This window comes from Ammodytes marinus, assembly GCF_949987685.1.
Source record: "Ammodytes marinus genome assembly, chromosome: 7".
NCBI lineage: Eukaryota > Metazoa > Chordata > Actinopteri > Uranoscopiformes > Ammodytidae > Ammodytes > Ammodytes marinus.
Genome location: NC_137211.1, coordinates 18,248,016 through 18,270,832, shown reverse-complemented (window position 1 = coordinate 18,270,832; position 22,817 = coordinate 18,248,016). Strand labels below are relative to the sequence as shown.

Sequence of the window (22,817 nt, the reverse complement as noted above, 5' to 3'; positions counted from 1 at the left end):
GCGAACCGCAGAAGCTGCCTCACCGGAAATAGAGAGGTCTGGATGTCAATCTCTGGAGAGCGCTCTTCAACATACAAGCTGAAGCTTGCATTGTTGCGCAGCACTATGCTCAGGCGTACGCTGCATTAATGCATTATGTATGGCAACTTCTTACACAAAACGTTTTCAAAACAGTCAGAATAATATCACACACTTCCCAAATAAGTGTTCAATAAGCATGTAAATTACCAGTTGTATGCTAAATATCAGCCATAATGAGCCCACAGGGACTGACACCGAATCAGGGATGGATTCATGGCCAGGTGCGTTTAAGGCTCAGTCAGTGGGCGTGGCTCCAAGTCACCTGAGCACGCCTATAAAATGTTTCTGCTTGCTCCCCGTCTTGAATGCTGGGACTTGGAGTGAGCTCATTTGGAAAAAGTATAGTTGTCCTAGTCGTAAGGTTCTTTAGCCATGAGTTCATCAAAGCTGTATCTTGGCTGTCAAATTGGGTTACTTTCAAAAGCACAAAATCGTTATGAGGGGATTTTGTACACAGTTGATAAAGTGAACTCCACTGTAGTGCTGGCAAAAGGTAAGTGGTTTGGGCCTATATGTTCAGAAGCCTGTCAGCATGTGCAACAGCGAGTTGCCTTTTGCTTGAATTAGTTGCAGATAAAGAGAGCAGAACACAACTGTCACTTTCTTAGCTTAACCAAACATTTTCTTTAAACTAGTCAGGTGTTTTGGAACGGAGGGACGACCCACTGACAGGCCGACACCACCCAAAGATGATGTCTATGAGTACATCACTTTCCGGGGAAGTGATATTAAGGATATCACACTGTGCGAACCTCAAAGATCTCACCATTGCCTACCCCCGGATCCTGCAATAGTACAGGTGAACAACAGCATGGCTTGCACCTGAGTAGATTACTTAAAGTTTGACATTGCACATGAAGATCCAGATAATGTGTGTTGAATTGTTTGGAGGACTTTTGTTCAGTCATCCAGTGCAGGTCCTTCAGGGGTCTACTCAGGTCGAGGACCATTTAGCCCCCTTAGGATGCCCGCTTACAACCAGCTCGCTGCCAGCTCTCTGCTTAATCAACAGTATGCTGCAGCTCTTGGCCTCGGTAAGTCAATGTATTTCTTGTAAACGGACCATACACCCCTTAATGTTGCAGAGTATTTTTAACTAGGTTGTCAACACACTGTGGTATTTGGTACTGTGGTGTTTCTCATGCAAGGGCCTGTACTTCCAGGCTTACAAGTTAGAAGGGGCCCCATGGTGGAAAAGGCTGTTCAAACCCTCAATGTGGAAAGATCGTGGCAGAGGAGAGATTTAAATGAAACGCAGGAGCGGGAGTGGGAGCAGGAGCAGCGCTGGGAGAAAAGGAGGCCCCAGAGGACCAGAGGAGAGGTTTTTCTCCCGACCAGAAGGGGCACTGAAAACACCAGTAAGAAAATAAGATGGATAGATGGAATGCAAAAAATACTATGTCCACTAATTCAAAAATGATTTGCTTGGATTGTTTTGAGAAAACTGGATAGCTCTGTTAAGGGAGTTAAACATTTGAGAGTGTATTTCAAATATTCAAGTGTTTGTGTGTATAAATAAAAATATTTTTTCAGTTATTAAAGTGAAGTCAGGCTCAGGCCCGGGTACGCCCTATGCTCAGCAGGAAACTCGTCGGCAGAATTATGAAAACAAGCCACCACCACCCAGGAGAAGACAAGGTAATTGTGGAACATACAAGTTTGTTAATACTGAGAAATATTCTGTATGCTTATCAAAAGAATATCCTGTTAAATTTTAATACGTTTCATTTTTCCTTCTTTAAAATGAATCTTAGGATTTCGGAGGCGTAGTAACCGCAGCAGAGGCCAGCTGATCGTGGCTACTGTTCCTTCTGCCATACTGAAGTTTGACACTGACTTTGATTTTGATTCTGCAAATGCACAGTTTATTAAGGAGGAGCTGGAGAGGGAGGTGAAGGACAGGATGACCGCGAAAGGTTAGTTAATCGGCTCCAGTGCACTCCACATGCACCACTGCGTTTTACTTCTTCCACACTGAATTTCAATCCCTGAAAGACCACATAGGCATTATATACCTGTATGTATTATACGTTCTGTCTTTCCCATACACGCATGCAGAAATTTGTTTCCATTTTTGCACTGGTGTTTGCTTGTTAAAGCTATGGTGCGTAACTTTTACATATAAATTAATGTGTTACATTCAAGCCATTGCCAAATGAGTTGACACAATTTTGATTAAGCTTGAATTTCAGCTCCACAAAACTCCGTCTGTATTTCTCAGTACGGCACTGGCACAGGAGCTCATACAATCCCCAAGTAGCCCCAAAGAAGTGTATCAGTTGTTGATTCTACTGCTAAGAGATGACCTGGACATACAGCAGAAGGAATAAATCCATGCGGGATCACAGATGTTTTACGTCATGTAGATGTGGCAAAGGTGTTGCTGTAGTTACTAAGAATTCCTCATGGGGGCGACATAAGTTACACACTATAGCTTTAAAAACTTGAAATCAAGAAACTCAAGTGAGACTTCAAAAGCTTTGCTAATGCCCAGTATGTGATTTTCATTATAGAGTGAAGCAATTAAGATGGTGAATATAGCATATCCTTTTCAGAGCGCCAACAGTACATGTTTCTGTCAACAGTTGTAGACTCTGGGGTCGAGGAGAAAGATAAAGAGGAATTAAACTTGGTTGCAGAGTATAATCCTTTTGGACCAAACTGCTACTACAACAAAGCAAAGTCTTTCTTTGACAACATCTCATCTGATAAGAAGTTCAGGTAAACTAGTGGCCTTTTACTATCTTCATTATTAAAACATTTCTCCTGGTATGAAGTTCTACAGGCCTGTGCCTCCATGTATTTATTTATTTTGTCAACCAATGGTTTCAGACTAACATGGGCAGAGGAACGGAAGCGCAACCTGGAGACCTTCGGGGTCCCTGGACGCTTCCTGAGAGGTCGAGGCTTCAGAGGTGGTGGCTATACTGGACGACGGGGACGGGGAACTGCTCAGAATCTGTCTTACAGAACTGGACAGATGTAAAGGTCACTATAGCAATACAGTCCCCAATTGAAATGTTTTCATTGTAGCAAATGGGACTGTTACCCATCACGTTAAGCAAGAGGAGTCCTTTACACTGTATGAAGGATGATATTTTTTTTCTTTCTCTGAGGCAGTTGTCCTACCTCATAATATTGTTTTATTAGTCCTTTTAGCCCCATTTTCAATATTCATCATTTGGAAAAATGGTGTGTGTGGCTGCTTCTCCCCTGGTTCATCTGTCTTTCCAAAGTGATGATTCTTGGCTTACTAAATGACAATGTATTTTGTCCCCCTCCAAATGTTTCTCATAAGAGGTGTTTTTTTTTCAACTAATGGGAAATTAGTGATTAAATGGTGATTCATGAAGTATTTGGCTTTGCCTCTTAAGAGTACTCATCATAATTTGTACATTTATTTCATTAACAAGTGTTGTAAATTATTGATATTATCAACATGAAATGAGCTTGAATTTAAATGATCAAACTTGTGCATTGCTTCACACTGCCATGCTGAAGCAACAAGTGAGACTTATGTAAATAAACAATTGCACATGTCGCTACTCTCTGAAGTTACCTCGCATTATTTTGTTGACATATAGTTTGCCCTTTTAAACGGGTACTCTTAGATTGGCTATCTAAATGCCTTATGATCTGTATTTTGGGACAATAACAGTTTTTTTTTGTATGGGAAGTAATTCCCCCTTTTATATTTATGCCTATAGCCAAATATTCTATTTCTTGTCTCGCACTCAACATGTGTTTTGGCTACTCAATGTGAATTATGGAAATTAAACCCATGGTGTCATAATGGGGGCATTCAAATGATTTCTTTTTCAAGGTGCTAAAAATAAAATCTCCAACCAGTCTTCATAATTGCTCCTGGGGGCTATGGCCCACCGAGGAGCGTTGACTGATTGGATATCCTTTGATTCATGGGAGCCAGTCTGTGAGGGGAAAGTGGTGGGCTACTCACTGTCTGGGTTATACCAAAAACGGAGGGAGAGGCGCTTCCTCTTACCGTGTCACATTGTATTACCAGTGTGAACATTGGAACGCGGATGATAAACAAGTACACCCACATTTGTTGATTACTTTTCAGAGAATTGCACTGTTTCCGATTTTTTTCCTTCCTTGCTGACGTCGAGATGGCTTTGTCAATACCCCCTATTCCATAGCAATGGACAAACTATGTAGCCAAATGGAGGGCTGCGATCATGATGATAAATATTAGAATAAAAGAAGCGCTTTTATTTCACATATGAACAAATGTCGGTGGCATTTTCCTCGGCGCGCCCCAGGAGTAAAGGGGAGGTGACACAGCAAACCATACAGAAGGTAAAAGCTCTTGGTGGGTCGAGGCGTTTGTGATAGATAGTCCAGTCTGGGAGTGTGCGATCGGCCGCTAGTGCATTGAAGGTGTAGCATGGATATAGCCTGTCAGAAGAAATGGCAACTAGTATTTTAAACGGCTCAACTCATTTGAAGGTGTCAACCAAACAAAGCCATGTCCATGACGGTGCTGTGCACGACCGCACCGGCACCGCACACAAGCACTCCTTATTGTCATGCTGTTATCATCGCTTCTTTAAACTGACCAATGATTAATTTTTCATTCGAAGCCTATATGAGAACATAGATCAGCGTTAACTATTGGGACCGATTTTCAAAGCAGAACACCTTTGCCCGGCTTTATTAGTTGGCCTATTAAATGACATTGTCAGAGCGCGTCTCGTTAAGTTTAAATGTTTATTTTGTTGCACACACGTATCAATCATCCACTGAGAAAAGCATGGTAGTGAAGGTGGAGAGAAACTGAGCAATATAAACGCACTTGCCAAAAGACAGGCACTTTCAAACGAAGACCTAGCCTACATAAAGACCGTGAGAAGCGGCTGCTTAATTTGGCACCATTATGATCTCACCAATTATCTTTAGTGGATAATTTACAGTACAGTGGGACTTGAGAATGAGACGCTGTGTTTGAACTGAAGTTGATATGTTGTCTCCCAAAGATGCTGGATGAAAATCATCATTTGATACAATGTATAATGGATCACCAAAGCAAAGGGAAACCCGCTGAATGCACACAGTAAGTGTGTGTTTTTTTAAATAGTTTTTTCAATTTGTATTATTCCCAACTGATTCCTTGTAAATGTCATATGAAGGAAAACCAAGTAAAGCTATGTTTGATTTCCCCTCTTCGCCAGATATCAGCAGATCCTGCACAGAAATCTTGTCTTCTTGGCCACAATGGCAGATTCGAATCAGAACATGCAGTCTCTCCTACCTGCAGTGAGTCCCTCATGAAGTAACAGTAAAGGTCCCATACTCTTCAGATTCATCAGGCTCCGGCAATTCCATCACTTTCATTATTTTCATACATTTTTGTATATCAATATTCCAATTATATTCAGATCTATTTTGAGAAAACACATTAATTGAATCAACTATGTTCATTTTATTTGGCAATGAAGTAAACATTTACTTTTTCATGTCATTTGACAATATAGAACTCAATATTATGTAGCAACTATATGCATTGTCTTTTACTCATTGTTTTAATTTCTTTTTTAAATATATTTTTCACTTTCTAGCCTCCCACTCCCAACATGTCCATGGGTCCTGGAGGGATGGGCCAGACTGCAGGACATGTTCCGAGCAACCTCAACGACAACATGGCAGCAGGGCTGACCTCCACATCAATGATGCAGAGCCAGATGAGCAACGGTGAGATTTGAACAAACGTTTATTTTACAGACACTGACACACATGAACTATATTCTTCACAATTTTTTTTTTAAACAGACTTGGTGTGTGAACGTATACCGATCCATCTCATTGTCCGTCCCCTATGTCTTGAATGCTCGTCTGATCCTCGCTCTACTGCATGTGTGCACACAATGTCTTTGTATTGTCTCATGCCTGTGTGTATCTTTGGTAAAACGTTCAGCTAATGGTTTGGCGGTCAGATTTGCCACTTTTTGTTTTGTCTTTAATGAATTTGTTTGTACCCACATCGCACCCGTTAGTTACTCAAAGGTGGATCCTGCGATTCTGGAGAATGCTTGTTGTCAAAATCCCTTTTTGTCAAAATCAGTGAATATCTCCGCCCGATCGACTACCTGTAGGCTACGTACTGCGTGTGTAGATAAAGAAATCCAGTGTACATATATAGCCTATTCTCTGTAAACACGCGTGTCGCTACGCCGGGCAACTTTTGTTCACATACCCTTTGTTTACATACCTGTTTACAGAGTCTAAGCTGTGAACACCAGATTTTTTTTTCAGCTCACAGACAGAGACAAGTAGTAGATCGAGGTATTAACTGATTTTGACAAAGTGATTTTGACAACAACTCAAGGAATCACTGACACCACCTTTACTCCTTCCGCAACCGTGCATGCTTCCTGTGAAGATGAACTGAATGTGGGTCCATGACTATTGTGCTTTGGCACCACCGCATAGGAAAGTGTGCTGTGCTGCTCTGACTGTGCGTGTGTCATCAGGCCCCAGCCATGCCCCCATGCAGCAGCAGCAGTCTGGTCAGGTGCAGTCGGCTATTCCCTCCGCATCCCTCAGTCTGCCAGCCAGCAGCCACGACTACAGCCACACTTCTACCTCCACATCCTTATCCTCCTCCCACAGCAACCTCAACATGCAGTCTAACCGAGGTGAGCCAGGTAGGGCTTAATCATCAGTCATTGGTCCATTTGTTGTGGAAGGCCTATATATTTATCACATCAAAACATTTAGGACTTCATTGTCATCAACTTTGCAACTTTGCTTAATTTTATTTTATTTTAGGATTTGGGTATAACTTTCAAGTATTCAGGCCAAGGTAGAAACCATACGGTTAAGAGTTGGATCAATTCAGAAATACCTTTTGAGTGTGTTCACAACATGATCATGCTTAAAACATTTGCTCACATGCATATCTGCTGCACTCAATCTGTAAATTCCATCCCAGTCCTGTGTAGGCATGGAAATAACCAAACACATTCAGTTTGTTGGAGATACCCTTCTTCCCTTCTGCTCCAGGCCTTACCTCTCATAACCTCTGACACCTCACCCTGAGATTCTGCCCTCTTTGTTTGCATTCATACTTCAGAGCAGCATCTCGAGACCACTTTTTGGCCAGTTTCAGTTCTGAGAATGCTGTGCATGCCAGTTAAAGCTGGTACATGCTTGGAAAGTGTCTGTGCATCATAATGTATGCCACAATCTCTCCCCCCCCCCCCCCCCCACCCCACCCCCCCGCAGTCACCCTGATGCATCAACAGTCTGTCACACCTCACTATTCCTCAGCCCAAGCTGGAGGCCAACACTATCAGGGACAGCAGGCCATGGGCATGATGGGTCAGGGTAGTCAAGGCAACGGTATGATGTCTCAGAGGCCCATGGGATCCTACCGCTCCTCACAGCAAGGTAGGTGGCAAGACTTCGTCATGCTTTTGTTTGCAGCATTGGGCTCAATGAATTTGTGTGTGTTGTTTTTAGGTGCATCTAAAAATATTTGAATATCAAGGAAAAGTAAATTTTTCTGTAGTTTCATTCAAAAAGTGAAACTCTCATATATTCTAGATTCATTACACATCAAGTGAGTGTCCAGGTGGGAATGCTGAGTCTGCTGCTGAGGTATTAGTGCCTGCGTGGTGTTTTTTTTGCCTTCAAAGATCATAAAGTGAGAGGGAGAAAGGCTGCAAATGAGTCGAGCCCAGTTCCTGCAACTTTGAGAAGCAGACTGGAGATGTATCACTTGTGTCACATTAGGTTTTCTGTCTCTGTAAATCACTTAACTCGAGCTGTGTCAGCATGTTCCTAATAATAGCTTCACCCTGTCCCATTAGGTCTTTTGAAGGGTGAAGACTAGGCACATAGTAACTCAGATATAAAAAAGGATAGGGAACTGTTTCCAGGATAACAGGGTATGGTTTTAAGTCCTCAATCACCTTAGTACATTGTCATCCATGCATGGCCGGCTGGTCTCTTTATTGTTGCAGAAGTTAAGAAAAACATATTCTGTTTGGCACATCTCATCTCCATTTTGGGAAACCTTGGTGTCAATAGTTTTTTTTAAATAGATCAGATGGTTTTTTGGCTACTTAATTCATTTTCCAGAGAATTTATGTTCTATTGGTGTTTTTCAGACTTTGTTAGATGAAATTGAAAGCAAAAGGGAAAGAGTGGAGTCCGAAGTTTCTGCAGATCGAAGTGTATAGTTATTCTGACATTTGCAATACAAACATAAGCACACAGACCTTTAGGTTCCCAAAATTGCCAAAGGAACTGGCCTGGCACTGCCCTGTCAGTCTCAAATTCACCAGCTTTTGGTGTGCCGAAATTTCAGATTTTAGAACTTGTTAAAGCAGTGCGTAAGGAGGAGGAAGTGTCAACTCTCTCCAAGGTGTTTCTTTGTGCATGATATAGAAGTGAGAAGCCTCGATAGAGCGGTTTTTGCTTGTAATTTTGTCATTGCACATGTATGATGACTTTTAGGGCTTAAATTGTGAATTACAATTGTGTGGGTTTTGCCTTTGCACAAAGTTTTGGCATGTGTTTAATCGTATCCCAACAGGTCAAGGGGACTACGCTTATCAACAGTCATATGGTGAGCAAGGCTACGACAGGTCCTTTGATGAATCTTCACAGCATTACTATGAAGGAGGTACCAGTCACTCATTTTGTCACTTTTAACCTTGTTTCAGATATATGTTCCTGTATCTTCCCAACCGCAATGTCCAATAAAAGCAATCGTAAAGTGGTACCTCATATGAATAGCTGACGTGTGTGTGTATATACCTCCAGGTAACTCTCAGTTCGGTCAACAGCAGGCCCAGTATCAGCAGGGCTCTGGCCAACAGCAGTATTCCTCCCAACAAGGATACAGCGGACAGGCACAGGGATACGGTTAGATACAACCATACAACCTTTCTTGGGGCATTCCCACAACACACACATACACACACACAAAAAAATTAACTGAGTGTGTGTTCTGCTATAGGTCCTGGCCAGGGTGGATCCTCCCAGTATTCTCAGTATCAGCAGGGTCAAAGCCAACAGTACGGGTCGTACCGCCCCTCCCAGGGAGGACATGGAGCACAGACACAGAGGGCCTATGCCTATGAACAGGTATTTCAAGTTGGGTCCTATTTTCTCACATTTCTCAGATTCTCTGAAACTGGCTTTGCAACACACTGACTTGAACCCATTTAAAATATAGGGAAATATATAATAAATATATACTGTATATCTACTAAAGGCTTATTTGAAACAAATTCACTAGTCAATAGTTATTAAATTACACAACCATAAGATGTTATGCCTTTAATTGTATTCAATACAACCTGATCTATTTGTGTAAATCCTTTTACATTGCAGGGTCAGTATGGAAATTATCAGCAATAAGGTGCCGCATTGTCTGTTGGAAGAAAAGGAGACAGTGATGCCCTGGCACAGCTGTGGAGTAGAATATCTGGCCTGCATCAGATTTAGTATCCTCATTAATAATCATTCTAACTTATAATTAACTATCTAGTCAAGACACTTAATGTAGACCTTTTCATATGAACCAATAGAGTGCTAAAAAGGAGCAGTAAAGTATCCTGTATCATTCTCTCTTTATTGCCTTTGCATTTCACTTGAGTTGACCTTATCCTATCGCTTGCTTTAAATGTTTATTTCATTTTTACAAGCCTCTTTTTTTTCCATCTTTTTTGTTGGTGCACAGAGCAAGTCCGTGGTTTGTGAGGCTTTGGCTATAAAAAGCAAATTAGCCTTGAGAGAAATATTCCTTGATATTTATCAAAGAGAATATGGTCCAGCTCTTGCTTTAATTTAGTTGAGACACTGCTATATCTTACGATAAGCTAAATTAATTTTATGAAGGTGAAGAACGTTGGTCCTTTAACCTGCCTTGGTCAGCGAGGGTTGTCTGTGTAAGTCAAACTGTGATGTGTTGCTGTGTGGTATAACAGTATGTGTTTTCACTCTCTACATATCTTACAGTCCGGAGATAATAGAGACAATAGATAGCTGACTGATCCACTTAAAAGTCTGTATCATTGTTCATGATAATCATACATGTGGTAGTATTTTTTAAACTATATTTTCAGTGGCAGCAATCTGCACAGACATATCTCTACTGTATTGTGCAGAGTCAAGAGGGGTTATACTACTTTACTGATGCCATTCAGTAAAGATTTTGCATAAGAAACACATCGCCACTTTGTCTGCACTTTATTTTGAAATGACAGTGTATTTATTTTTTGACATTTTGTGTGCAATTCAGGCTGTGTTTACAAATTGATCCTCAAAAAGCCAAAGCAACACAGGAACAGAACAGCAGCTCTAGTTCAATAAGTGCAACACACTAAGTCATGTTGAGGCTGGTTCCTATGGTGTACTCGCACTGTTATCTCATTATTTGCAGTTTCTTCATTTACAATAATGACAAGGACTATTGCTGGTTTATCTAATGTTATTAAATGTTATGTTGCAGGTTTCAACCTACAGCTCCAGAAAAAATTAAGAGACCACTCCAAATGTTCAGTGTCTCTCGTTTTACTATTTATAGGTATCTGTTTAAATAGAATGAACATTTTGGTTTTATAATACAAGCTACTGACAACATTTCTACCAAATTCCAATTACTTTTTTGTCATTAAGAGCATTTCCATTAAGTAATGTAGAGATGAAGATTTAAGAAAAATCCAGACTGGTCTCTTAATTTTTTCCGGAGCTGTATATGTCATGTCTGAATGTATGTCTTTCATCACAAACATACAGCTCATCATCATATTTTGCATTAGATAAAGAAATCACAGTTAAAAATAAGATAAGTGTAAAGGTATGGATAAAGTATGGCAGGTTTCTTATAGAAATGCATGTACAAGCACACTTGCCTTATTTCACATATGTCTATCCATCTACATACAGTATATTGTTTATTTATTGAAAATAAGTCAGAGAACTGTTTTTCTTTTGGAGTAAATATCTTCAGTAACTCAAGCTATCTCAGATGGGACAAATAGTATTTGCAGTCATTCTGTAGGGTTAATCAAGAAAAGACAGATACCTGGCTGTCAAACAGCTAAAACAAACTGAACCACTCAATAGAGACAATCACATGCTTCTTTTATACTCAAATGTGTAGCAGTGTTTTATTTTAGTATGTACGGCGGGTGATTCCTCCCCCCCTCACAGTTGTATGTAGTGTGTATTATTGTATAAGTATGTCTTGTGTGCGCATGTTTTGTATGTGCGAGCGTGTGTGTGTGTGTGTGTGTGTGTGTGTGTTTGTGTGCTTGTTTTCAGAGAAAAAGAGGGAGTGTGAGACAACGAGATAGAGTTTGGTGTGCATAATCAAAAAATGTATGTGATTTACTTAGCTGATCTATGAAAGACTGCATGCCTTAGATTTTCTGCTGTCTTTTGTTACTGTTTGTTATATAAAAATAAACTGACGTTCACCTTTTCTATGTTTTAGTGTGTTCATGAAGGAAATTTTATAAGTAACACATCAATAAAAACACAATGGCGTAATTATTATTTAAGTAACTAACTACAGACAGTAGGTAGGTGAATTGTTTTCAGCATCTGTTACAGGTTTTCATGTTCAGTCTTTTATCAAAGGCACTATAGCAGTAGCCTACAGAATACAGGGGTTAAATTCAAATTATTTATAAAGACAAGTAAACAAGTTATCTCAACTCGAAAAAAAAAATTATTGGAGCTGTTGGCAACAGCTTTTATTTTGTATTAAAATGTTTTCCTCTTGCTGCCCCTGGTGTCTTCACACACATTCCAGCACAGCAGATGGCGCCAGAGGAACAAAATGCTCTCAGCAAAGTGATACCGTGTAAACTGTCCCTTCCAGGGTTCCGTAGTTGTCATTGAAGACTGCTCGAGCAATGCAAGCATGGAGTAGGAGTTTAAATGTTATTGCCATGTTATAAAGCAGCTCGTGAATAGCATTATCAGCTGTTTATTGATTACCTCACCGGACGGATTCTCTATTTGTTTACTGCTACTATTGTACGCGAAGGACAACGGTCCAGGTGACATTGTCAAACCGCCGTTAGCTACGTAAGAATCCAAACTAATGTTTCTCTGTTTAACGTGACAATGTTGGCGAGGTTGTCGAGGGTTAAAAGCCCTCGGTGGCCTTTTCCGGACGTAGTTTTAGGATACATATTCGGACAAGAGGTTAGAGGAAACGGGTTGCGCTTGTTCAGTCACAGTTGCTCTCCAGTATCAGCAGCGTGGAGGTGGAAAGTCACTAGAGATGTCAGCACCTCATGCACGTCGTGCGCCAAAGCCCGAGGAACCCCACAGAAGAAAGAGCTGTCTGAAAAGAAGCTGGTATGTACTGGAACCACTAGGTGTACTGTACACAACATAGTGCTATTCACACTGACCTATATATCTTTGGTTTTGCTTGAGCATCTAAAACAAACAGGAAGGAGTCACTCCACTAGTTTAATCATGTGGTGTGTCTCTCTTTCCATAACGTAAATTTAAAAAAAATGATAATACCCTTCAAGTTTTTTTTCTTCAAAAAACAAACACAAATGTAGTTGGGTCATTTGCATGTCTCCTTAGTAACTCAAAACGAATCCATAGCCATTTTCTTTTTTTTACATAGCCATGTAAAAAACAAATCAACTACAAAATGCAGCTGGTCTTCCAATAGTAGATTTTGTTTAGGCCTTTGATTTTATTTGTGTTGTTATAACCACCCTATGTCTCGTGTTGTTATTGACCTGATTTTGGATTTGGCCCATAGACTCGTCACTTTGTGGACCATCGCCGGGTGAAGCTGCTGGCTGGCTCAGGTGGTAAAGGGGTCTGCAGCTTTCACAGTGAGCCCCGAAAAGAGTGGGGCGGACCGGATGGAGGGAATGGTGGTGATGGAGGGAGCATCATTATCAAGGGTAAGTTTGGCTCAAGGAATTTGTGATGACACTAGTCTGTTTCCCATGTGTATTCTGCTGTTTCCCCATCCTGTCTTTAGATACCATATATACATTATGTTAACATTAAGGAATGGACGTTTCCTTGGCTTTTAATAAGTGACATGTCAACACAATCATCTGCAGATATTTCACCATTCTACACCATGCCTAAACATTTCATTAATATTTATTTTTTGCATACTTTCAGCTGACCGGTTTGTCAAATCGTTGGCACAAGTTGTTCCAGTGTACAAAGGAGAGGATGGGCTATCGGGGGGCAACAAGAACTGTTATGGCAGGAATGGCAGCCCAACCTATATAAATGTAAGCCCATGCATTGGATTATTTATCACATGTAACATTTGCCATGTATCTAGAATCAACCTATTCCTAACCCTGCATTTTGATGTGTTTCCATTTCAAAGGTACCACTAGGCACCGTGGTGAAGGAACAGGGAAATACAGTGGTGGACCTTTCTGAGCACGGCCAGGAGTATCTAGCTGTATTTGGAGGGGCCGGTGGGAAGGGGAATCGATTCTTTCTGTCCAATGAGAACCGTGCCCCAATGACTGCAACCACAGGTATGGAGGGCCAGGAGAGGGCCCTTCAGCTAGAGCTCCGCACCATGGCCCACGCTGGACTGGTGAGAAAAATGATACTCATGTTTGGAAAGAGCACTGGCATGTTACTTTTCAACAAAAAAAATTGAATGAACTGACTTTGTCCTTTGTTCCAATAAGGTGGGTTTTCCAAATGCTGGGAAATCATCATTGTTGAGAGCCATCTCCAATGCCAGGCCTGCTGTGGCTGCCTACCCGTTCACAACACTCAATCCACATGTAGGAATAGTCAAGTACAGGGATCATGAGCAAGTGGCAGGTAGTGTATTTTAAGAAAAAACATGAATAAATTATAGAATTATTATTCTTTATTGTTTTTTCAACATTTTGATACAGTTTTAAAAGGACCTCAGGCTGGATTATTATTATTAGTATTATTTTTTTCCCCCCCAGCATAACATATTTTTTCCTCTTGTTCTGTGTAGTTGCTGACATCCCGGGCATCATTCGAGGGGCCCATCTCAATCGAGGCCTGGGAATCTCTTTTCTGCGCCACATAGACCGCTGTCGTTTCCTCCTCTTTGTGCTGGACCTGTCTGCTCCGGAGCCCTGGAGCCAGCTGCAGCACTTGCGTTATGAACTGGAGCAGTATGAGCCGGGCCTTTCCCAGCGGCCTCAGGCCATCGTAGCCAACAAGATGGACCTGCCCGAGGCCCGGGAGAAGCTGGAGACTCTGCAGAGCCTTGTCACCGTGCGGGTCATCCCTGTTTCGGCTCTCACAGGACAGAACACGGAGGAGCTCATCCTCCACCTCAGAGAGCTGTATGATGGATACCTCCAAGGGGACAACAGTGGGGAACACAAACCCTCTAGGTGGTAGTAAAAAAAAAAAAGAAGATCTCCGCTTACTCTACTGGTGTTTCCTATATATGTATTTTTTACTAGAAGATGAATGTATTTAAATTGTTTAATGAATGTGTAAACAAAATGATTTCAGTGTTTGTCTTATTGTATTTAATGTCTGCACTGCAGCATATTGCTCAATGCACTGAAGGATTATTTTTTCTGACTCCTAGAAACCTTTAATCTAGTTTATGAATGTGTTATGCCTAGATTTATGATGAACACATATTTGTCTAGGGTCAGTTTGTTTAAAAATAAATAAATAGTTGAATAGTCAGTGCATAGACACCGAGGATGAGCATTGGTAAACTAAAAGTCAACATCAAAACGTGTGGGGACTGACTGACTGTGGAAACAACTCATCATTCAATGAGTGTAAACACAATTCCTTAATGAACCAGCAGAGGGCATGTGTCACACAATTTTGAATACATTGGGTTACATTCTATTATATACTATCTATGGTTACATTACGAATGCAGCCTTTTTGTTAGCTTCCTCAGTTTTACATTGATGGGGTTGTGATGGCCCTCATCTAATTGCTTCGTAGAAATGGCAAAGTAACACACAACATATAGACCTCTCTCTATCTCTGTCTCTGTCTGAATCATAGACTATATAAAAGAGGTATATCTGTCTTTCCGAGGGCATAGGTTTCGTATCAACGTTTTGAATTCATCAAGGAAAACTTTTTACTGTAACTCAAACTTAAAAAAGATCTTCAAGACTAGATTATTTTGAGTGTTCAAATTAAATGGATGCTGGGCTGAAAGATTCTACAAAATGTTCCTGGGAGAACAAATTTATATTTATTTTGTGATTAACACATTACTACAACTAGGTGGGAAGCCTACAAGGCGTACTGTATAAGGGGTCAAATTATAAGTTATACAAGTTCCCTGGCCAGCCTCCATTCCCCCTCAGCTCAGTTGTGTGGTATAGTCCGCCTGCCCTGGGTAAGGGTGGGGGAGTGCATCATGTTATGATGTTTAAAAGGCATAGGTAATCTCTAGCGAACACTTGGCGAATGTTTGTTTATGTTTACTAACCACATTAATATTTTTCTCTCAGAGCCAGCCTAGCCCGTTCCCCGAAATGTCAAAATCGTAAATATAAACAGCTAATGGCTCTGAGCCAGGCTTTTTAAAATTGGTGTTAGCGGCTTTTTTTCAGTGTGCCATGCAAAAAGGACGGACATAAAGTGGAGGGTAGCGGGGGAGTAGATATCGGCATTTTACCCAAGTTACAATATTTAAAATGTTTGTTTTGTCGTTATGGTCGTGCAAGTTTTAAATGGTTATAATGAATATTTCGGTTAAAAATAATGTTATAAATAAAGTTTAGTTAGGTTCCTGGCTATCTGACTCTATGCACTTTCGAAATACTATGTACTTTGCACCCCTGCACTTTAAGTACAGAGGCGTTTGTCTTTTATTTGTCTTGTCATGTGTTTTATGTGGCTTTTTATGTGTAAGTGTTTTTTTTTTGTGTATGAGCTGCTGGATACAGGAATTTCCCAACAGGGATAAATAAAGTATCTATCTCTATCTATCTATGGGGGTTCCCAGGAAGGAGGAAGGAGGAACTTCTTGCTGGAGGCTACACACTGGAGAAGATATTATTCTCCGAGACACAGAGTCATTATGGAAAGCATCACTTCAGGTGGGAGATGTCTAGCCATGCCAGTAAACTAATTTGGTTGCTTCTTTCAGAAGTTGAACAAAATGAAAATTTTACCTCCTGGTAAACAGTGAGCCTCTTTCTTGTTATCCTAAGTGTATAAACTTGACAAATAAATCATTTCTCAGTTTAATCTCTTTAATAAATATTTGTTTATTTTCCAACCTCCACCACAGCTTCCAGGGGGATACCAGTGCAGCAGTGCTTCATCATGGAACAAAGGGTTCATGCCACCTTTGTGTGTCAGTACCCCCAGCCCACTCAGCACAGCCTCTGGTCTCATCTCTGTCTTTTTGGGACTACCATCATAAAGGCTTCCATGTGGAACAGCAGCTCCCATGCAGTGTCCTGTTCGCATTCGACTGGCTCCTCCAGGCTGGCTACAGCACCAAGTAAACAACACACACTCTATTTACTGGTGCGAAAAGTGCAGTCATTTGAGAAATGAGTGTTCTGGTGATTTCTCCAGGGAACCCACACAATTACTATGTATTTACTACTATATATAAGAATAAAGATCAAAATATTGATGTTGGTTTAAATTTTAAACCAACATCAATATTTTGAAATTGATTCTTTGAGTGACAGGAAGCCAGTGTAAAGACCTCAGAACTGGGGTAATGTGATCCAATTGTTTGGTCCTAGTGAGGACTCGAGCAGCAGCGTTCTGAATTAGCTGAAGCTGTCTGATAGATTTTTTTGGAAGGCCTGCAAGGACTCTGTTACAGTAGTCAAGTCTACTAAAGTTTTTCTAAATCTTGCTGAGACATAAGCCCTCTAATTCTTGATATGTTTTACGGTGGTAGTGGGCTGACATATTAATTGATTTAATTTGTTTCTTGAAATTCAAGTCTGAGTCTATGACAACACCAAGATTTCTGGCTTGGTGTGTGGTTTCTAACATAACAGATTTAAGCTGTGCGCTGACTTTTAATTGTCTTTGGCACCAAAGACAATTACTTGACTTTTTCAATGATTTTGCTTAGAAATGGAAGGTTAGATATGGGCCTATCATTGTTCATGAGTGATGTATCTAGGCTTTTTTTTTTAGGAGTGGCTTTGGTCCCAAAGAACGATCGAATCTGGGAAACGCGGCCAATGTGACTACAGCAAAGATGAACAATTATTTAATTAAGGCTATAATCGGCAACATTTGAGTTACGTTGTTGTTTCTAGTGGCCCTAAATTAAATTGCCGGCACTCCTGGACCAAAGCTTAGAGTAGTAGATTGGCAGTTCTTACCTGAGCTACGTTTTCTCTGTGATTTCTGATCCAATATTGTGACTCTGAAGTTATGAGAAGTACAGAGAGACTGCCGGCACTCGCTAAGGCATGCATGCTGCGTTCGATTGTACATGGAAAATCAGGAACGTCAGACAAGCCAGCACACACAGTGGGCAGAATGACTTGTTCATACATATTCAAAATGTGGGACCTAGGACCATGTCTTTATTAAAACCATAGACTGTATATAATATAAAATATAAAAACTAATTTTAAAAAACTAACAGATGTACTAGAATGCACACAGGTCTGAACTCAGTACTACTGAGTCTGAATGTTCGAAATCCCGAGTACATGAAAACGCAGTCGTGGGAAGGTCGGCACAGACACTCCGATAGTATTACTGGGCTGAGCAGCAAATACAGATGCTTTCATCATTGGGTCATATGCTCAATCACCATTGTTTAAACTCACTATTTGATAGATGACTTCTGGTATGTTCCCAGACACTCATGCATGTACGCCCATCACCAGACACAAAAATATGCACACCCCTTGTCTGTTTTTATATCTACGTTCTACACAAAACTGGCTTGACAAGTTGTTGATGGTTCACTGGAATTCATTGCAACAGTTGTTGCAAGATTCCATGGAAGAGCTTTGTTATCAAAAAGATGCACGTGCATACTTCTGACATGCAAGCAAAACAGGAAGTTTTATGAGTACATGAAAACGCAGTCGTGGGAAGGTCGGCACAGACATTCCGATAGTATTACTGGGCTGAGCAGCAAATACAGATGCTTTCATCATTGGGTCATATGCTCAATCACCATTGTTTAAACTCACTATTTGATAGATAGGAACTTAACAGACAATCAAATATGGTAATCTCACTGAGTACAACTTTAATGTAGATCGTCAGTGCATCAATAAATTATGTAACATCAAACAAAACAAACATTTTGAAAATGCACAAGAATGACTACGACAAATGCTTTCTTCTTCTTTAAGCCAAGTCTTGTCTTTTCGCAGCCATTCCCACAATACCTGCAACCCACACACCCAACTGAACAACCACAGCTCTTTGTGTCTCTCTTTTTCGTCTTGCTGATCTATTTGTCATGTGCTATTGTCTAGCAAAACTCCTCATCTTAGAAGAATTGATTGATAGATTGATTACATTTTATTTCAGACATATCAAAAAAGAAAAATTAAAAGCATGAAAATACAATAAAAAAATATGTTCAAATTATTTCACAAATAAAAATAAACAAAAAATAAACAAATAACATATTGAATTGATATGCCTGAAAAGGAGTAGGAAGAAGTATAAACTTATTTGATCCTACCCCTTTTCCACAGCTCAATAACTTTATAATAATTTTTTATATATATATATATTTTTTATATTTATACAATCCATATATCCATATATACTCGACGCCATTGCAAATGAGGGCCACCCCTCAATTGGTCTCCCGAGGATAAACAAAAATCAAACGAAAAATGAAATGAAATATCCACTACATACATCCATACAAAAATACATCCACCATATGCATCAACACACTTCATACGTCCATATCTCCATATTTGTACAACTCACATATCCATATCCACACATACATATACTTTCCGTCTTAAATCTCTCCCTCATCCCTGTACCTGTTAAAAATCATTGCTTTGAATTTTTTTTTGAACTGAATCATGTTTGGACATTGCTTTAGCTCCGTGCTCATACCATTCCACAGTTTCACACCACCAATTGAGATGCAATGACATTTTAAAGTCATGCATGCAGCCAGTGTCTTAAAGTTTAACTGTTCCCTCAAATTGCAACCCCACTCTCTGTCAAAAAAAAGTTTTTGAATGTTACCTGGTAGCAGTTTGTTTCTAGCTTTGAACATGATTTGTGTAACTTGATAGAATTTAAAGAAATGTAAAGAATGTACATATTGTCTAAATTGTACAGCTGTGGAATTAATTCTCCATTTCATATGTGACTGGCTGGTACATGGAAGAGAGCACTGCCAAAGTTTCTACTGCAGTTCCATTGAACTGGGCGTGCCTTGTCTTTTTTGTTGTTGATGTAATGCACAACCGTTTCCAAATAAAATGAAACAACGGACCAGCAAAAGTACAACAAAGAAAATGGATTACTCATGACTGCTATGAATTATGTGTCATGGGCTTTTGTATGAATTCAAGTTTCCAAGAAAACAAATTGAACTGAAAACATCAATGTGATAGGCTGCCATTTTCCCAGTAAGGTTTCATTTAGAGATGTGTTGCCTCCGTCTCTCTTAATTTAGTATTTATGCGTTTGGTTATGTGCGTTGTAATTAGGGTGAATCTTTTGGATTTCGATTTTGATTCCTGGGGTCACAATTCGATTCAAAACGATTCCCGATTCAAAATCGATTTCTGGATTCAGTTCAAAAGAGGATTTCAGGATCTATTTCCAGTCCATTGTGTGCAAAGAGACATTGTGGCAAATTATGGCATGAAATCAAATTAAAGTCCATGTCTTATTAATCTTCATTTAAGTATATTTTAATGTTAAGCTTGTAATGCATGTTATTTTAAGTCATGTCAACATTTCCGGCGGCAGCAAAAGACATATTTAAAAGAAAAAAATAACATTTTACATCGATTTTGGCATACTATAAATCGAATTAAAATCGCAGGAGATAGGAATCACGATTTTTACGTGGATCGATTTTTTGTGGCAACACTAGCCAATCCCAAAGTAAATGTTTTCCTTCTTCAGTTTTACGACTTATCACAAAGTCTCTGAAGTGTATTGTTTGTGTGACTATAAATAGAATAGGTTGTACCTAGTGTTAACTAAGTTTTGATTTTCACATTTTCACCTCATACCATCTCCATGTTTATAATTTAGGATTGATAACTTGATGAGAAATATCAAAACATATTTTACTTTTTTTAATGTAGTGTGTGGAGTGTTCATATTTCCCTCATCTGGCTTTCCGATTGGATGGGAGTAGCTGTTACAAGCATTTCCGTTACACATTTGGTTTGTCTTGGCACTTATTTCACTAGGCATGCAGATTGAGGCAAGCTTATAGAAATGGAAATCTAGGTCCATGTCTGGGTCAAAAGGAATCTCAGAGACATAGATGGCATCGAGGTCGGTGCTGTTGTGTGCGTCCCCCTCCACAGCATACACATGAGGAGCATAATCACCCAACTCCTCTCCTGGTGCCTCCAGCTTGTACAACATCTACAGTATACATAGGAGTAAAAAAAGACAAGAAAAGGAGAATACTTAGATGGAAAACTGGATTCCACTTATATAGCGCTTTTCCCTGGTTTTTCACAGACCATAAGCGCATTACATTGTTATGTACAAATTCACACACACATTCATACACCAATAGCAGCAGATAACACGCAGGGTGCAAGCTAACTATCGTGGGCAATTTAGGGTCTTGCCCTGGGACACTTTGACATGTGGCGAGGAGACGGAGACGGGGGATCGAACCATCGACCCTGGAACCCAGTGGACGACCGCCCTATACGCTTCGCCACAGCTGACCATTTAAGAAAATTATATTTTTTTTAAATATTGAATTACACTAGCATTGTATGATTAATCAAATTATTGTCATCACCTTTTGTAGTACTTTGAGCAGAAATTGATGCGAAGTACCACTCACTTGATCTGCAGAAAACTGACTGTGTCCCTTCAGCTCACTCTGGGAAATCAGAGACAGATAGTTATATTGTTTAGTAAATAGAATCCGAAGTCCAACAAAAAGTTAAACTCTATGGATATTAATAAGATAACGAAAATTTCACAGGAAAACAACTCCTATTTGTGAAGATGACAGTACCATGGCCTTAGAGTTTTTGTGATGATTTCTTGTTCTCATGTTTGATGAAGCACCCATTGACTGAAAAGAATAAATCATTTGACTGGTTAATATTGTACATTCTGGCAGCTTTTGGAATATGGTAGAATTTAATGAACTGCTGTAGTGGATTTGAATGGTTAATACCAGAATTGCTGAGCAAAGGCCTTTGAATGTTGGAGGTCACTGTGAGAGACGAGAACAACCTTTTAATAGATAAACATCGTCTGTTGCTGGGACCTGTGATATGAAACCATATGCCTATTTTAGGGAGTGCCATCAGGCCAAGATTTTGATATAAGACGGCTCACAGGCGTATACAGCTAGCCTTTGGGGGACAGCCCCCCATGCTCACGCTACCATGAAGTCCTCTGTTTTGTCTGATGGAACCTCTGAAATAAACTTGGAACATTGATTTAAAGAGTCCAGCCTCGCATCTGTCTTGGTCGCCATGGGGAAACAATCGGCTACTACACTGCAACATGTCATTATCCAGTAACATTTTTGGCATCTCCCTCTTTAAACTTTAAAGCATTACTCAGATTTAATAATACTTTTTCTCAGTACCGAACGCATAAAGCTCCAACGTGTAGATTCTTGTCCCATGAAGCCTGAGTAGACTGAGCGGGCTCGTTCTGCATCACTTGCTGAGTCTGTTATCGACTGGGGGATTAAAACAAACAGACATGTAAAGCCATGAAAACACCACACTTTTGAAAAGTATATATAAATATATACAATATATATAATATGTTTTCATAATGTCCATTACAACAACAAGGTTAATGTTGTTACACAACAATACTAAAACACAATATTGAAAATCATATTTTCTGTACCCCATGCCAACAATTCCTTTGTTGATCTTGGTTATCAGTTTTGGATGTGCCTTGTTCTGTTGTCTTAATGATTTTAGTGAGTGAATAAAAAATAAAATAAAATACATTTCAATTCAAGTCATGACGACACATAACTGAAAAATGTAATTAGTGCCCATTTTGCTTTATGCAGGACAGATAAGGAGGAGCTTATCCCTGTTTCGGCTCTCACAGGACAGAACACGGAGGAGCTCATCCTCCACCTCAGAGAGCTGTATGATGGATACCTCCAAGGGGACAACAGTGGGGAACACAAACCCTCTAGGTGGTAATAAAAAAAAAGAAGATCTCCGCTTACTCTACTGGTGTTTCCTATATATGTATTTTTTACTAGAAGATGAATGTATTTAAATTGTTTAATGAATGTGTAAACAAAATGATTTCAGTGTTTGTCTTATTGTATTTAATGTCTGCACTGCAGCATATTGCTCAATGCACTGAAGGATTATTTTTTCTGACTCCTAGAAACCTTTAATCTAGTTTATGAATGTTTTATGCCTAGATTTATGATGAACACATATTTGTCTAGGGTCAGTTTGTTTAAAAATAAATAAATAGTTGAATAGTCAGTGCATAGACACCGAGGATGAGCATTGGTAAACTAAAAGTCAACATCAAAACGTGTGGGGACTGACTGACTGTGGAAACAACTCATCATTCAATGAGTGTAAACACAA

At 39.8% G+C, this 22,817-nt stretch overlaps 3 protein-coding genes across 3 annotated transcripts; all 3 read left to right on the top strand.

Annotated features, from left to right (window-relative positions):
- Window positions 1–453: 453 nt before the first annotated feature.
- Window positions 454–3,067, top strand: lsm14b (LSM family member 14B; the record flags this gene model as incomplete). Its single annotated transcript, XM_080030715.1, has 8 exons — window positions 454–574; window positions 717–880; window positions 986–1,115; window positions 1,245–1,439; window positions 1,615–1,719; window positions 1,836–1,997; window positions 2,667–2,802; window positions 2,914–3,067. The coding sequence occupies 8 exons, from the start codon at window positions 454–456 to the stop codon at window positions 3,065–3,067; spliced, it is 1,167 nt and encodes a 388-aa protein (XP_079886841.1).
- Window positions 3,068–4,332: 1,265 nt separating this feature from the next.
- Window positions 4,333–9,559, top strand: LOC307252712 (calcium-responsive transactivator-like; the record flags this gene model as incomplete). Its single annotated transcript, XM_080030464.1, has 9 exons — window positions 4,333–4,401; window positions 5,079–5,155; window positions 5,274–5,358; window positions 5,661–5,793; window positions 7,327–7,491; window positions 8,642–8,731; window positions 8,872–8,973; window positions 9,068–9,195; window positions 9,445–9,559. 9 exons carry the CDS (start codon window positions 4,333–4,335, stop codon window positions 9,469–9,471), a joined length of 876 nt encoding a protein of 291 aa, XP_079886590.1. The 3' UTR covers window positions 9,472–9,559.
- Window positions 9,560–11,962: 2,403 nt separating this feature from the next.
- On the top strand, window positions 11,963–14,498 carry mtg2 (mitochondrial ribosome-associated GTPase 2). Its single transcript, XM_080031187.1, has 6 exons — window positions 11,963–12,426; window positions 12,851–12,998; window positions 13,228–13,343; window positions 13,445–13,663; window positions 13,761–13,899; window positions 14,066–14,498. Exons 1-6 carry the CDS (start codon window positions 12,190–12,192, stop codon window positions 14,458–14,460), a joined length of 1,254 nt encoding a protein of 417 aa, XP_079887313.1. The 5' UTR covers window positions 11,963–12,189; the 3' UTR covers window positions 14,461–14,498.
- The last annotated feature ends 8,319 nt before the right edge of the window (window positions 14,499–22,817 follow it).